This window comes from Bubalus kerabau, chromosome 11, assembly GCF_029407905.1.
Source record: "Bubalus kerabau isolate K-KA32 ecotype Philippines breed swamp buffalo chromosome 11, PCC_UOA_SB_1v2, whole genome shotgun sequence".
Classification (NCBI taxonomy): Eukaryota; Metazoa; Chordata; class Mammalia; order Artiodactyla; family Bovidae; genus Bubalus; species Bubalus kerabau.
In genome coordinates, this window is record NC_073634.1 from 98,757,518 (window position 1) to 98,775,679 (window position 18,162).

At 37.5% G+C, this 18,162-nt stretch overlaps 1 protein-coding gene across 4 annotated transcripts in view; it reads right to left on the reverse strand.

Moving 5' to 3' along the window:
* SCAI (suppressor of cancer cell invasion) overlaps nt 1-18,162 on the reverse strand; it is a 122,341-nt gene that overhangs the window by 11,025 nt on the left and 93,154 nt on the right. For 2 of the 4 annotated variants that reach the window (XM_055541125.1, XM_055541124.1), the window contains 3 exons: nt 12,723-12,795; nt 9,541-9,714; nt 9,251-9,351 (listed from right to left, as the gene is read on the reverse strand). In XM_055541125.1, coding sequence (XP_055397100.1) covers nt 9,251-9,351; nt 9,541-9,714; nt 12,723-12,795 — 348 coding nt within the window. Of the gene's footprint in view, nt 1-9,250; nt 9,352-9,540; nt 9,715-11,784; nt 11,943-12,722; nt 12,796-18,162 lie in introns of those variants that run through there. The other 2 variants (XM_055541127.1, XM_055541126.1) reach the window with 2 other exon arrangements.

Below are 18,162 nucleotides of genomic sequence, written 5' to 3' on the forward strand. Positions count from 1 at the left end.
CTCACAGTCTAACAAAAATTACTAAACATACAAAGAATTATAAATATGAGACTCCTGACTAATTAAAAAAACAATAAAAACAAACCTATAAATGATAGAGAATATAGTATTAGAAGGTAAAAACTTTAGCTATTCCTATTCATTTAGAGAACAAAAGAAAAGATAAATATAAGGAGGAGAAAAATGGAAAATATTGTAAGAACCACAAAGAACTACAGATGAGAAAAATATAATCCCTGAAATGAAAAACTCAAAGGTTAGAGGATTAAAAGCGTATCAGTTACTGCAGAAGAAAGTATCAGTAAAGTTGAAGACAGCAGCAGAAACTTAGACAGAAAATAGACATTTTTTAAAAAATGAAAAGCATCTAAATAAACCTGCTTTCACTTTAAAAAAGAAAAACTGAAGTGAAAATCAGGAACTGAAGGACAATATTAGGTCATTTGACATGTATGTAATTGATGTCCCAGAAAGAAAGAGAGGAGTGAAGAAAAAACGTTTGAATAAATTATGGCTGAAAATATTCCAAATATCTTGAATAGGTTGATATTTAGACAGCTTCAAGATGCTAAACAAACCCCGAGCAGGAAGAAAACAACAAAGAAATGCATATCCAGGTAGTACATCATAATCAAACTGTAGGAGACTAATATAAAACCTTAAAAATAGCCAGAGGAAGATACACATTATATGTTGCAATAATAGAACAATTATTCATAAAATCAGTAAGGATATAAATAACTCAAATAACATAAACCAATGTGATCTAATAGATATTTATAGAACTCCTCATACAACAGTAGCAGCATATACATTCATTTCAAGTGTCCCTAGTGAGGTGACTGGGGACTTTACTGGCAGTTCATTGGTTAAGATTCTGCTTCCAATGCAGGGGCCATGGGTTTCATACCTGGCCAGGGAACTCAGATTGCACATGCCATGCAGCGCCTCCCCCCCTCCCCCGCACAAAAAAAAGAGTAGGTGTTTGCATTAGAAGATAAAAAAGGTTTTAGATCTAAGTTTTAAAACACAGAAATTAAAACAGCAAATTAAAATCAAAGTAATCAAAAAGAAGAAAACTTATAAAGTATTAATAGAAATAAATTAACTAGAAAAGAGACAAATAGTAGTAAAAACAAATCAATGAAAGCAAAAGCTTTTTATTTGCAAAGATCATTAAAATAAAAAATCCTTTAGCTAGACTGAAAAAGAAAAAAGAAACTTAAGAAACATTACCAATACAAGGCATGAAAGATCACTAGGGATTCTACAGAAACTAAAAGGATAATAAAATATTACCAAAAACTTTTTGGCAATAAACTAGACAAATGACTTGTAAGACATAAGAGATTAAAATTGACTATGAAAAAAGAGAAAACATGAATAGTCTTTGAAATTGAATTCATAATTTAAAACATCCCCCAAAAGAAAACTCCAGATCCAGGTGGTTTTAGTGATGAATTCTATCAATTGTTCAAGGAAGAAATAATTTCAGTCCAAACCCTTTAAGAAAGACAAGAGAATCAAAAACATCCCAACCTAATTTATGAATCAGCACTACCTTGATAACAAAATCACATCAAGACATCACAGGAAAAGAAAATTAAATACCATAATTATTCATAAAAACAGACACAAAAATCCACAATCAAGTATTACCAAATTGAATCCAGCAATGCAAAAGGATAATACATGACCATAAAATATGTTTAGCTCAGATATACAATGTTGATTACTATTAGAAAATCAATCAATGTTATTCACTATGTTAACAGAATTAATATATATCAGAGTAATGCAGAAAAAAGTATCTGACAACCTTTCATACCCATTCCTGGTAAAAAAACAAAAAACTCTCAGCAATAGGAATAGAAGTGGAAAGAGTGACAGATTTTCTCAGGCTCCAAAATCACTGCAGATGGTGACTGCAGCCATGAAACTAAAAGACACTTGTTCTTTTAAGAAAAGCTATGACAAACCTAGACAGTATATTAAAAAGCAGAGACATCACTTTGCAAACAAAGGTCCATATGGTCAAAAGTATGGTTTTTCCAGTAGTCGTGTATGGATGTGAGAGTTGAACCATAAAGAAGGCTGAGCGTCGAAGAAATGTTTTTCAATTGTGCTGGAGATGACTCTTGAGAGTCCCTTGGACAGCAAAGAGATTAAACCTGTCGATACTACAGGAAATCAACCCTGAATATTCATTAGAAGGACTGATCCTGAAGCTGAAGGTCCAATACTTTGGCCACTTGATCCAAAGAGCTGACTCATTGGAAAAGACCCTGATGCTGGGAAAGATTGAAGGTGGGAGGAGAAGGGGACAACAGAGGATGAGATGGTTGGATGGCATCACCGACTCAATGGACATGAGTTTGAGCAAACTCTGGCAGACAGTGTAGAACAGGGAAGCCTGGCGTGCTGCAGTCCATGGGATTGCAAAGAGTCAGACATGACTTAGTGACTAAACAACAACAGTCAGTCTGAAAAAGGATATCTATGAAAAACTAACAATTAACATTGTAATTTATGTAAATGATTAATCTTCCCTTAAAATCATGAACAATGCAAAGGTAATCATTCTCATTACTTCTATTAACCATTTTGCTGTAACACTGAAATAAATAAAGCACATGTATACATAAAATAAAACACAAACAGATTGGAAAGGAGGAAGTAAAACTGCTTTTGTCTGAAGATGACATGATCATGTACATAGAAAAATCTTAAGGAATACATTAATACTTCAATTTAGCAAGACGCTGGAGAAGGCAATGGCACCCCACTCCAGTACTCTTGCCTGGAAAATCCCATGGATGGAGGACCCTGGTGGGCTGCAGTCCATGGGGTTGCTAGGAGTTGGACATGACTGAGCGACTTCACTTTGACTTTTCACTTTCATGCATTGGAGGAGGAAATAGCAATCCACTCCAGTGTTCTTGCCTGGAGAATCCCATGGACAGAGGAGCCTGGTGGGCTGCCGTCTATGGGGTTGCACAAAGTCAGACACGACTGAAGTGACTTAGCAGCAGCAGCAGCAGCAAGATACAGGATACAAGGTTAATTTACAAGACATCAGTATGTCTATGTCTTAGCAACAAAAATTGGAAAGTGAAATAAAATATATAATTCTACTTACAAATCATCCCAAAACTTAAAATACTTCAGAATAAATTTAATGAAACACATATAAGACCTATATGATAAGAACCACAAAATATTGCTGAGAAACTAAAGAAGACCTAAATAAATAGGGAGATATACCATATTAATTAACTGGAAGACTTAATATTATTAAAATATAACTCTCCACAGATTGATTACATAGAATAAATGCAATCTCAATCAAAATGTAAACCTGATGCTAAAATTCACATAGATATGCAAAGGATCTAGAACTATTAAAACACTTAAGGCGTTTTGGTGGTAGCAGGGACTTAGATTATAAGGATTTCAGCTCTTACTGTAAAGCTGCAATTATCAAGGAAGTAGTATACTGGAGAAAAAAATGCTAGTGGTCAATGGAACAGAATTTAGAATCTAGAAATAATGCTATACATACATGGCTGAATGATTTTCAAGAAACAACAAAATTATCTCAATGAAAAATGGATAAGCTTTTCAACAAGGGACACTAGAAAAACTCCACATACATACTGAAAAAAAAAATTTAACCCTTACTTCACATTGTAAACAAAAGTTAACTCAGAACTAAATATAAAAGCTAAGACTATAAAACTCCTAGAAAACATAGGAGAAAAACCTTTGTGACTTGGAGCTAAGCAGAGATTCCTCAGATAAAACACACCAAAGGAAAAAAAAAAAAGATCAGTTCAAATTTCATCAGAATTTTAAAAGTTTGGTCTTCAAAAGCCACTGTTAAGAAAACAAAAAGGCATACCACAGAATAGGATAAAATATAACTAATAAGCACCTGAAAAGATGTCCAATAGCTTCATTCATCAGTGAAATGCAAGTTTAAACTACACTGAGATACCACTATAAATCCACCAAACTGGTTAAAATTTAAGACTGACCAGAAAGAGAAAAACAAATATCATATACTAATACATATATATGGAATCTAGAAAGATGGTACCAATGAACCTATTTGCAGAGCAAAGGAGACACCCTGCTTATTTAACTTATATGCAGAGTACATCATGAGAAACGTTGAGCTGGAGGAAGCACAAGCTGGAATCAAGATTGCTGGGAGAAATATCAATAACCTCAGATATGCAGATGACACCACCCTTATGGCAGAAAGTGAAAAAGAACTAAAAAGCCCCTTGACAACGAAAAGAATAAAATACTTAGGAATATATCTACCTAAAGAAACTAAGACCTATATATAGAAAACTATAAAACACTGGTGAAAGAAATCAAAGAGGACACTAATAGATGGAGAAATAGACCATGTTCACGGATCGGAAGAATCAATATAGTAAAAATGAGTATACCACCCAAAGCAATCTATAGATTCAATGCAATCCCTCCTACCAACGATATTTTTCACAGAGCTAGAACAAATAATTTCACAATTTGTATGGAAATACAAAAAACCTCGAATAGCCAAAGCAATCTTGAGAAAGAAGAATGGAACTGGAGGAATCAACCTGCCTAACTTCAGGCTCTACTACAAAGCCACAGTCATCAAGACAGTATAATACTGGCACAAAGACAGAAATATAGATCAATGGAACAAAATAGAAAGCCCAGAGATAAATCCACACACCTATGGACACCTTATCTTTGACAAAGGAGACAAGAATATACAATGGAGAAAAGACAATCTCTTTAACAAGTGGTGCTGGGAAAACTGGTCAACCACTTGTAAAAGAATGAAACTAGAACACTTTCTAACACCATACACAAAAGTAAACTCAAAATGGATTAAAGATCTAAACATAAGACCAGAAACTATAAAACTCTTAGAGGAGAACATAGGCAAAACCCTCTCCGACATACATCACAGCAGGATCCTCTATGACCCACCTCCCAGAATATTGGAAATAAAAGCAAAAATAAACAAATGGGACCTAATTAAACTTAAAAGCTTCTGCACAACAAAGGAAACTATAAGCAAGGTGAAAAGACAGCCTTCAGAACGGGAGAAAATAATAGCAAATGAAGCAATTGACAAACAACTAATCTCAAAAATATACAAACAACTCCTGCAGCTCAATTCCAGAAAAATAAACGACCCAATCAAAAAATGGGCCAAAGAACTAAATAGACATTTCTCCAAAGAAGACATACAGATGGCTAACAAACACATGAAAAGATGCTCAACATCACTCATTATCAGAGAAATGCAAATCAAAAACACAATGAGGTACCATTTCATGCCAGTCAGAATGGCTGCAATCCAAAAGTCTACAAGCAATAAATTCTGGAGAGGGTGTGGAGAAAAGGGAACCCTCTTAAACTGTTGGTGGGAATGCAAACTAATACAGCCACTATGGAGAACAGTGTGGAGATTCCTTAAAAAACTGGAAATAGAACTGCCTTATGACCCAGCAATCCCACTGCTGGGCATACACACCGAAGAAACCAGAATTGAAAGAGACACGTGTACCCCAGTGTTCATCGCAACACTGTTTATAATAGCCAGGACATGGAAGCAACCTAGATGTCCATCAGCAGATGAATGGATAAGAAAGCTGTGGTACATATACACAATGGAGTATTACTCAGCCATGAAAAAGAATACATTTGAATCAGTTCTAATGAGGTGGATGAAACCGGAGCCTATTATACAGAGTGAAGTAAGCCAGAAAGAAAAACACCAATACCATATACTAACGCATATATATGGAATTTAGAAAAATGGTAACAATAACCCTGTATGTGAGAGAGCAAAAGAGACACAGATGCATAGAACAGTCTTTTGGACTCTGTGGGAGAGGGTGAGGGTGGGATGATTTGGGAGAATGGCATTGAAACATGTATAATATCATATAAGAAATGAATCGCCAGTCCAGGTTCGATGCAGGATGCAGGATGCTTGGGGCTGGTGCACTGGGATGACCCAGAGGGATGGTATGGGGAGGAAGGTGGGAGGGGGGTTCAGGATGGGGAGCACATGTACACCCGTGGTGGATTCATGTTGATGTATGGCAAAACCAATACAATATTGTAAGGTAAAAATAATAATAATAATAATAAATAAATGATAAATGGTTAAAAAAAAATAAAGAGCCTCTTGATGAAAGTGAAAGAGGAGAGTGAAAAAGTCGGCTTAAAGCTCAACATTCAGAAAACTAAGATCATAGCATCTGGTCCCATCACTTGATGGCAGATAGATGGGGGAACAGTGGAAACAGTGTCAGACTTTATTTTTTTGGGCTCCAAAATCACAGCAGATGGTGATTGCAGCCATGAAATTAAAAGACACTTACTCCTTGGAAGGAAAGTTATGACCAACCTAGACAGCATATTAAAAAGCAGAGACATTACCTTATCAACAAAGGTCTGTCTAGTCAAGGCTATGGTTTTTTCAGTGGTCATGTATGGATGTGAGAACTGGACTAGAAAGAAAGCTGAGCGCCAAAGAATTGATGCACTTGAACTGTGGTGTTGGAGAAGACTCTTGAGAGTCCCTTGGATTGCAAGGAGATCCAACCAGTCCCTCCTAAAGGAGATCAGTCCTAGGTGTTCATTGGAAGGGCTGATGTTGAAGCTGAAACTCCAATACTTTGGCCACCTGATGCGAAGAGCCAACTCATTTGAAAAGACCCTGATGCTGGGAAAGATTGAGGGCAGGAGGAGAAGGGGATGACAGAGGATGAGATGGTTGGATGGCATCACTGACTCAATGGACATGAGTTTGGGTGGAGTCCAGGAGTTGGTGATAGACAGGGAGGCCTGGCATGCTGTGGTTCATGGGGTCGCAAAGAGTTGGACACGACTGAGCGACTGAACTGAACTGAAAGGAGACACAGACATAGAGAACAGATTTATGGACAATTCTGGGTGGGGGAGGAAGGAGAGGGTGGGGATGTATAGAGAGTAACACAGAAACATACATTACCATATGTAAAATAGATAGCCAATGGGAATTTGCTGTATGACTCAGGGTTCTCAAACCTGGTTGGGTAACAACCTAGAGGAGTGGGATTGGGAGGGATGTTCAAGTGGGAGGGGACATGAGTAAACTATTGCTGATTCATGTTGATATTTGGTAAAAACCAACACAATACTGTAGAGCAATTATCCTTCAGTTAAAAATAAACAAATTTTTAAAAAGTTTAAGACTAAAAAAAAAAATTTAAGACTGACAACATCATGTGTTGGCCAGGGTGCAAAGCAACTTTCATATGCAGTTGCTGGGAAAAGAAAACGGTACAGCTAGTTTGAGGAAATGGTCTGGCAGTTTCTTATAAAACTAAAGACATACATATCCTACGGCCAAGAAAATTCAAAACAGAAGTCTTTGGAAAAAAGATCTCTATGGGAACGTTCATGGCCACTTTATCTATAAAAGTCCAAAGTTTAAATCTGCCCAAGTATTCATCAAAAAGAGAAGGCTTAAATAAACTGTGACACATTCAGAAAACGGAACTACTCAAAAGAATGAGTTACTTCTGCATGAAACAACACAGACGACTCTTAAGAATACACTTGATCAAAGAAGGTTTACACAGTGTAATTCAAGTACATTAGCTGACACTAATCTGAAATGAAAATAATAAAAACAGCACTGCCTCGGGGATAACGGGTAGCAGGCTAACTAAAAAGGGATATGGAGAAAGTTTTCTGGAATGATGCTGTTGTAAAACTTGACTGAGGTTTGAGTTACAAAGGTGTATATATTTAAAAAATTTATTTATTTTTATTGAAGTCCAAAGATATATATATTTGTTAAAACTCACCTAATGGTACACATTAGTTCTGTGTATTTCATTATATGTAAAGTTTACATTAAAAAAAGAAGTAAAAAAATAAATACATAACTATAAAATCCAGTTATTTATTTGCATGATGAAGTGTTGAGGGGTAAAGTCCACAGTTTACTTCAAAATGCATCAAAAACTGAGATGAACTGATGACTGAAAAAAGAGATTGATAAATGTTACATGTTAATAGTTACATGACTACACAGAAACCAAACTACTTAGAGCAAAACAGACCAAAATCTTGAACACACTCTTCATGAAGAACACATATGAAAAGTTGTTCGACTTTAACAGTCATCCCAGAAACGACACCTGGAACCACAAGGACCTACTACTTAACAGCCACCAGATTCACATGAAACATAAGGAATAACAGCAACAGGTGTTGGCAAGGATTGTTGTTATTTAGTCACTCAGTCGTGTCTGATTCTTTGCAATCCCATGGACTGCAGAACACCAGGCTTCCCTGTCCTTCACCATCTCCTGGAGCTTGCTCAAACTCATGTCCATTGAGTTGGTGATGCCATTCAATCATCTCTTCCTCTGTCATCCCCTTCTCCTTTTGCCTTCAATCTTTCCCAGCATCAAGGTCTTTTCCAATGAGTTGGCTCTTTGTATCAGGTGGCCAGATTTGAAGCTTAAGCTTCAGCATTAGTCTTTCGAATGAATATTCAGGGTTGATTTCCTTTAGGATTGACTGGTAGGATCTCCCTGCAGTTTAAGGGACTCTCAAAGTCTTCTTCAGCACCATAGTTCGAAAGCATTGATTCTTCAGTGCTTAGCCTTCTGTATGGCTCAACTCTCACAGCCGTACATGACTACTGGAAACAGCAACTCTTACACATGGCTAGTGCAAGTGTGGACTGGTGCAGCCAGGCCTTTAACTAGTAAGGCTGAATACACTTGCACTGTCTGACCCTGTAATCCACTACTAGGTACGTTCCCCAGAGAAAATCTGTATGTGTGCCAGGTAACTGACGGAAGATTTCACAGTGGTGTCATTTTTAACAATAGCAAACCAGACACAACCCAAAGGGCCATTATCAGAAGATAATGAGTGACATGTGACAAAACTATAATGACAATCACGAAATTCAGAGTTTTAGCTTCATTTGAGAGGGAGATAAGATCAGGAAGGCCCCTTAAGGGGCCTCAAAAGTAATGAAAACTTTCTGCTTCTTAAACTGAATGGTAGATATTCAGATGTGCCTGATACTGTTCATCTTCATACCTTACATATTAATGTATGAATATTATTTTGGATCTATTCAAAGTTTACTTAATACAGGTAAAACATGATTCTTAAATACCTAAAATGGCAAGATTGATCTTTAATGATATTGTTTGCCTACCCGAAAAATCTTGTGCATCCTCATGGTGGCTGAACAAAAGATAAATCTCGTGAGAAGCAAGCGAAGAAATTCATCTCCAAAAAACTGGAGAAATGCCTGATCTGCAAAGAGGAGAAAAGTGATAGTAAAAGGATACTTAAGTCGAAAATACACTTCAAAAGGGAAGAAATGTTCAGGAAAACCTTCTCAACTTTCCTACCTTCAACAAATACCATTACATCAAACAATTTAAACAATTTTAAACCAGGATAGTACATTTTGTTAAGTGCGCAGTTATAGTAGTAGGGTACCTATTGAACGTGAATGGGTCAGTAGCTGGGCAATGTCGCGGTTGATTTTTCGAAGATATTCTTGACACTTTTCCCATAGGCCTCTACGCATGCTTGACAGTCCAGAGACAAATAGGAAGGCCATTAGAGGATTGTTCAAAAAGAGAGTGAACAGGCTACCTCGTTGAGATTGATCTGTAATAACAAACATGTTAAATATATAGAAAACAGTTTCACAAAAGAGAGGCATTTGAGGAACATTTTAATATATATGTATAAAATTAATGTTAATTATAACAATGTTAACATTATAATGTTATATATAACATTCATAATATATATATGTATATCATTAAATTATAATTCAGCCAGGTAGATTTGGCTTAGAACTACAAAAGCAAAGCCCAGGTATGTTGCTTTCTGCTAAACAAATTTAAGATAGAGCCTCATCAACTTAAAAGAGAAATGGAAAACAAACATATTCCTTTGCTTTTTCCCCTCCAGCTAACAACTTCCATGCAAATATGGCAAGTGCTGGATCATGGGCAGTTCCTGATGGAACCTTCTGAGGAGCACTAGAGCTGCCAGTCACCTTCATTCTCCTTTGTTAGTTTCTCTTTCTTTACCTATCCCATAAACATCAGTATTTTCTCTCTACACGTTGCTGATGTCCCCTATGCACATGATTTTGGTTATCACTTATGTGCCTACTAATTCAGAGTTCTCTAGCTGCAGCCTAACTGAGCTCCTTAGGTCCAGAATGGCACTGTTCCACAGCAGCCACCAGGCACTTCAAAAGAGTGTCCAAACTGACACTCACTGTGAAGTGTAAAATATACATGGGATTTCAAAGCCTCAGTACAAAAAGATGTATCGCTAACCTTAATTTCACCTGTTTGTCTCTAAAGACTTTAAAAAAAGGTATTTCTAGTAGCTATTAGAAAACTTAAAATCATACATGTGATTCCTATATTTCTACTGGACACAGTAGCTCCCGACTATGACATTTAAACTAACTCTCAAAGGTAACCTCGAACTCAACACATTAAACTTGAGACTCAGAAGCAGATTCTTTCTCCCTATTTGTTCTCTTATAAATCTTATCCAGGATTATCATTGCTACCAGCACCTAAGCCAGAAACCTGGAAGTCCATGCTTCCCTCCTCTCCTTGATTCCCTCATCCTGTCTATCACCAAGTCCTCTTGGTTCTCTGGAACGATTATCTTCTGAAGCCAGCTAACAAGCCATTGAAGCCAGCTAACAAGCCTTGAAGGCCGCCTTTTGGTCACTTGCTCCTGCTGCTGCTGCTAAGTCACTTCAGTCGTGTCGGACTCTGTGAGACCCCGTAGATGGTAGCCCACCAGGCTCCGCCGTCCCAGGGATTCTCCAGGCAAGAACACTGGAGTGGGTTGCCATTTCCTTCTCCAATGCATGAAAGTGAAAAGTGAAAGTGAAGTCTCTCAGTTGTGTCCGACTCTTAGAGACCCCATGGACTGCAGCCCACCAGGCTCCTCCGTCCATGGGATTTTCCAGGCAAGAGTACTGGAGTGGGGTGCCATTGCCTTCTCCGATTTCTTTGCTAAAACACTCTTATTCAACCATATTTCACTCCTATCTACCTGTCTAATTTTACGCATCCTTCAACTTCACTTGGGACATCATTTCATCTACTTTCATAGCACAAAAGATAGGATTCTAGACTAAGATACGTTAAGGACATATATTTAAATTAAGCATATTACAATAATGACACTAGTTAACACATATTGAATACTTACTGTGTACTCAGAATTCTTTAAGGAGGTAGGTACTATTATTATCTCCATTTATTAGCAGAGAAACTGAGGCACAGAATGCCTGAGGAACTTCCCAAGGTCACACAGCTCGTAGGGGGCAGAGTTGGGATTCAAATACGATCAATTTGCCTTTAGAGTCTGTGTTTTTACCCTCTTTACAATAAAACCTTTCTGATTAGATAATCACGGTATTAACCCATTTGTTCATGCACTTTAAAATAAAGCTGTTTCATGATAGGAAAAAAGTGATAGCAAAAAGTACTCGCCATTGGAAGGGGTTACATTTCTTCAGAAATGGTAAGAAACAGGTTAACCAAGTCCTCAAAGCGGGAGAGTTTTACCGTTGTTTGAAGGTAAGTTCTATCCCTTAGTGATTTGTCTTCTAGATACATGAACTTAGTATGTCTACATGTTTTTCCCTGTTAAATAGCAGAACTTACCTTAAAACAACGGTGAAAAGTCTCCAGCTTCTCTCAGGCATTCAAATGCTGACCATCACCTCCTGTGTCAAACTATATCAGCAGACGGGGCTTCTGGCTGGGAAGTAGCAGAAAAGTGCCATCCCCCACAGAGAGACACCAGCACTGTTCACGGTTAGGGAGACAGTGAAACAGTGACAAGTGCTGCTAAAACAGGAGTAAGGCTTGTTTAGTATTTTACCTAGCTTAGTGACTAGGCGTTAGAGTCAGATTTTATGTGTTGCTTACTGAGGACAAATTATTTAAGACAAAAAAATTTTCATTTCTCAGCCACTTGAGAAACGGCAAAACACTGACCTGTTTCTCTGGCACATTGAGGTTTTTTTTAATGTTAAAAATACAGTGATGTAAAAATGTGAATAAAAGAAACCCTTTAAGTTGTGCCAGCTAGGTTATCCTAGTCCTTGGTCATGGATTAAGAAGTGTCCTAGACAAGATTTCTCATGGTCTTAAAAGATACTTAAAATATACAGCCAGACATAGAAGAAATCGTACTATGTGGATGAAGACAAGCACACCTTCAAAAAAAATTTTTTTTTTCTGGTTTTAATTAACAATATCTTTTTTTTTAATTTAATTTTATTTTTTAACTTTACAATATTATATTGGTTTTGCCATATATCAACATGAAGTTCCCCAATAGCAAGGGAACCAAAACCACTCTCTTCTCAAGGACGTTTTATCATTTCTTTTAGACCTATCTCAAGGCCTAACTGTAGCCCATTCAGGAAGTCTGATTGTTGGCAAGGTCTGATTGTTGGCAAGACTTCTGGGTTTATTTCAGACTGATACTTGCCACATTCAACACTATAAACCTACAACTGACCACTATAGATGGGGGAGACAAAGATCAGATCAGCATTATTCAAGATGAAGACATAAGTTGATTTGCGACCTATGGATATAACAGGGAATGAAAGAACATACCTTGTAAAGCTTTTGGGTAGGCTGTAGGAGAAAGCAAGCAGACTAGTGGCTGCCCAAATAAGTTTGTGAAATTCTGTAATATATAAGAGTTTAAAACTTTCATTAAAGATTTGACCAATGACAGTTACTCAGTAATTTTCCAAAGCATATCACTAGTGTATAGATCAGGTTCTTTCACTCTTAAGTAGATGCAGAAACATCAGTAACGGCTGAAGAGGCTGTCGTTCAAGTATAACTAACATGCGTAATAGGCTTTCTTAAAATGGTGACATTTATTAAGTGAACTATTGATATTTAAAGTAAAGGCACACACATGGTTGCAGTGTTACAGGGAGAGGTCACCTGGCTGTTTAAGAGGCCACTCCATTGAGCAGCACACCTAGGATTTACAAGGGTAGATTTGCCAAGATCTAGGATCTGGCTCCCAGCCTCACAGGCTATAAAACCTGACTTACAGGTATGTGAAGGCTGGATCCATCTCTTGCTGTGAATCATGTTAATAGATTGTACAGAATGATACATAAAACCAGGTCAATGTGTTAATTTATGGTGAGAATTAAACTGACACTCACTACTGCTGCATGATTAATACTGTCCTTTCCATAACGGTAGAGCTACATGAGAAGTAAGATCATAAACTGTATGGTAAAACAACAAGAGAGATAAAACTCCTAGGAGTAAACTTAAGAAGTGAAAAAACACCAAAACAACTAAAAAAATACTTTTGAATGATAAACATGAAGACTTGAACAAACAGAAAGACATACTATGTTCTTAGAGGGAAACCCAATCTAAAGATGTCATTATACTAATTTATTAAAATTTAAATCAACCTTAACAAAAATGGCCACAGATTTTTTTCCCCCTGCAATTCAAAGAAATTATAAAGTGCATTTGGATAAGACACATTAGCCAGGAAAATTCTTAAAAAGAAGAGCAGGGGGACTTGTTTTCCGGTCCAGTGGTTAAGAATTCCTGAATAATGTGCTTCCATTGCTGAGGACACAAGATCAATCCCTGGCTGAGGAACTAAGATCCCACATGCAATGTGATGTGGTCAAAAAATAAATAAAAATAAAGCTAAATAGAGTAAAGAGGGGAAACTAGACTTATCAGTTATTAAAACATACTTTAAAGCCTCAGTAATTAAAAATATGTGCCTTGGCATAAAAGGAGGCAGAAAAACCAATGGAAGAAAATGAAGAGTTCAGAATTAGACCCCGAAATAGATGAGGCTTAAGGATATATGATATGGATGATGGTTGGGACTGGCAGGAAAAACTGACATCTATCTAGAAAACTCCATACTGCATACCAAAATCTAGGATGAATTTCTAATATAATCAATTTAAATGTAAAAAATTAAATAGCAACAGTGCTGAAAGAAAATATAAGAAAATAAGGGTAACTTCTCTAATGTAGAAGATCTTCCTGATGGTTGTAATTAAGATTGACAAACCCATTACAAAAACCAAAGGCTTGTGAATTGTAAAATACAGCATAAACTAAAGCAAAAGCCAGAAGATGAACTGGGGAAAACATATGCAACTCACTTTACAAAGGATTAATCTCCTTAATATAGAAAGAGCTTTTCCAAATCCATAAGAAAAAGACCACTGTTTCAATAGAAAAATGGGTAAAAGGTAACAGGGAATACAGTACTGACTGATTTTCATATATGCAATCTCCTTGCATTTTTCAGATAAACTCTTCTGGCAGATTATTCTATTAGTAGGTGTATTTGCTGCTGTTCAGTTGCTCAAGGTCATATAAATGTCTTCTGGCCTGTTATAGAATGAATTGGGTATTTCTGACATTTTACACTGCTCTAGAATTGTATAGATTATAAAAGTTTAAAAGAGCTTATTGGTGAACTCAATTTTACAGCTTTAAAATACTACATAGTATCTTTTCAAAGATCTCTTTTCTTCAAAAGATACTCATTGAACCTACAAACTAGATACTGTTGTAGGTGCTAGGGGTACTGCAGTAAGAAAAAACAAACCAAAACAAACAAAAAAACAGATTAAAAAAAAAAATCCCGTCTTTCTGGAGCTGACATTTAGATGGGGGTGGAGGTGGCAGGTAGCAACCTGCAATAAACAAAATAAAGTTATATAATATTACAGAGGTTGACAAGTGCTACATATGCAAAGACAGCAGAGTACAGCTGGCAGTAAAGCAAAGATTCATAATCAGACTGCATTTCAATTCCAAATCATCCATCTTGTGTCGTGGTTTTATCTGTAAAACAGGGTTAACAGAAATAACACATTGGGTTGCAAGGATTAAATGTATTAGTATTTGTAAAGTGCTTAAAATAGCACATGGTAACAGAAGCTAACTGTTATGATTATGAGAAAAATAAAGAAAGGTGACTAGAGTGCTGGGGAGGCATATAATTTTAAATAAGTGAAAGGGAAGTCGCTCAGTCGTGTCTGACTCTTTGCGACCCCATGGACTGTAGCCTACGAGGTTCCTCCATCCATGGGATTTTCCAGGCAGGAGTACTGGAATGGGTTGGGGCAATTACAAAAAAGTGAACTAAAATGGATAGGAATGGGCGAATTTAATTCAGATGACCATTATATATACTACTGTAGGCAAGAATCTCTTAGAAGAAATGGAGTAGCCCTCATAGTTAACAAAAGAGTCTGAAATGTAGTACTTGGGTGCAAGCTCAAAAACAACAGAAGGATCTTGGTTCATTTCCAAGGCAAACCATTCAGTATCACAGTAATCCAAGTCTATTCCCCAACCACAAATGCCAAAAAAGTTTAAGTTGAATGGTTCTACGAAGACCTATAAGACCTTCAAGAACTAACACCCAAAATAGATGTCCTTTTCATCATAGGGGACTGGAATGCCAAAAGTAGGAAGTCCAGAGATACCTGGAGTAACAGGCAAGTTTGGCCTTGGAATACAAAATGAAGCAAGGCAAAGGCTAACGGTTTTGCCAAGAGAACGCACTGGTCATAACAAACATCCTCTTCCAACAACACAAGAGACAACTCTACACATGGACATCACCAGATAGTCAACACTGAAGTCAGATTGATTATATTCTTTGCAGCCAAAGATTGAGAGGCTCTATACAGTCAGCAAAAACAAGACTGGGAGCTGACTGTAGCTCACATCATGAATTCCTTATTGTGAAGCCAAGTGGGCCTTAGTAAGCATCATTATGAACAAAGCTAGTGGAGATGACAGAATTCCAGCTGAACTATTTCAAATACTAAAAGATGACGTTGTTAAAATGTTGCACTCAATATGCCAGCAAGTATGGAAAACTTAGTAGTGGCCACAAGACTGAAAAAGGTCAGTTTTCATTCCAATCCCAAAGAAGGGCTATGCCAAAGAATGTTCACACTACCGCACAATAGATTCATTCCACAGGCTAGCAAGGTCATGCTCAAATTCCTCCAAGTGAGACGTCAACAGTTCATGAACCAAGAACTTTCAGATTTAGAAAAGGCAGAGAAACCAGAAATCAAATTGCCAACATCCACTGGATGACAGAAAAAGCAAGGGAATTCCAGAAAAACATAGACTTCCATTTCATTGATTACGCTAAAGCCTTTAACTGTGTTGACAAACTGGTGAAAATTCTAAAGAGACAGGAATACAAGATCACCTTATTTACCTCCTGAGAAGCAAAAGTTAAAACTGGACATGGAACAACTGACTCGTTCAAAATTGGGAAAGGAGTACATCAAGGCTGTATATTGTCATCCTGCTTATTTAACTTACATGCAGAGTACATCATGCGAAATGCCAGGCTGGGTGAAGCTCAAGCTGGAATCAAGATTGCTGGGAGAAATATCAATAACCTCAGATATGCAGATAACACCACCCTAATGGCAGAAAGCAAAGAAGGAACTAAAGAGTCTCTTGATGAAGGTGAAAGAGAAGAGTGAAAAAGCTGGTTTAAAAATCAACCTTCAGAAAACAAAGATCATGGCATCCGGTCCCATCACTTCATGGCAAATAGAGGGGGAAACAGTGGCAGACTTTATTTTCTTGGGCTCCAAATTCACTGCAGATGGTGACTGCAGCCATGAAATTAAAAGACCCTTGCTCCTTGGAAGAAAAGCTATGATGAACTAGACAATGTATTAAAAAGCAGAGACATCATTTTGCTGACAAAGGTCTATACAGTCAAAACTATGGTTTTTCCAGTAGTCATGTACAGATGTGAGAGTTGGACCATACAGAAGGATGAGCACCAAAGAATTAATGCTTTTGAACTGTGGTGTTGGAGAAGACTCTTGAGTGTCCCTTGGACTGCAAGATCAAATCAGTCAATCCTAAAGGAAATCAACCCTGAATATTCACTGGAAGGACTGATGCTGAAGCTGAAGCTCCGATACTTTGGCCACCTGATGCAAAGAACTGACTCATTGGAAAAGACCCTGATGCTGGGAAAAATTGAAGGCAGGAGGAGAAGGGGAAAAGAAAGGACGAGATGGTTGGATGGCATCATTGACTCAATGGACATCAGTTTGAGCAACTCCAAAAGATGGTAAAGGACAGGGAAGTCTGGCGTGCTGTAGTTCATGGGGTTACAAAGGGCTGGACACAACTGAGCAACTGAACAACAACAAAATTACAGAAAGCTCTATTAAGAGGCTTCAGTTGATTAAACACCTGGAAAACAACAAGTGTTCTTTGGAAGAGGATTCACGGTTGAAGGAACAGAACACAAAGATCCTAAGCAGAAGACTGCCAGGTATGTCTGAGGAAGAGCAAGGTCTGTGTGGCTGAAGAGAACTGTGATAAGGAGACCACAAGAGAAGATAGAGATGCATCTGGGGGGTGGGGGAGAAGCATGAGAGCAGAAAGCATGAAGCCTATACCCTTAGTGAGATGAGGAGCCTTCAGAGCAGATAAGTGACATAATCTGATTTACAGGCACACCCTGTAGGGAAGCAAGGGCAGGAGGAGGAAGCCTAGTTATGAGGCTACTGCATTAATTCAGGGGAGAGACGATGGTGGCAGTGAAGGTAGTAAGATTCTGGGCATATTAGTTATAACCAAGAAAATATTCTGAAATGAATGTAGGTGTGAGGGAAGGAAAAGTTCATAATGAAACTAAAGATTTGAGCTAGGGCAACTATAAAAGGACAATAGTCATTAACTGATATGGGGAAGTTGGACACAGAAGAGGTCTAGAAACTGTCCTGGGCATGTTAGCTTTGCAATCTCTATTAGAGTCACCAATGAGAGATGTGGAGTACGTAGATTATATTCGAGTCTGGGGTTAACTGAGAAAGATTTGGGCTGGTGATATAAATGTGGAAATTGTCAGCACAGAGATAGTAATTAAAGTCATGAAACTATTAAGGGCATCTAGGGAGTCAGCTGTAGCTAGAAAAGAAGAAGAACAAGGATGGAGCCCCGGGATACTCCAGTGATAGGTCAGGGAGATGAGGAAAAACCA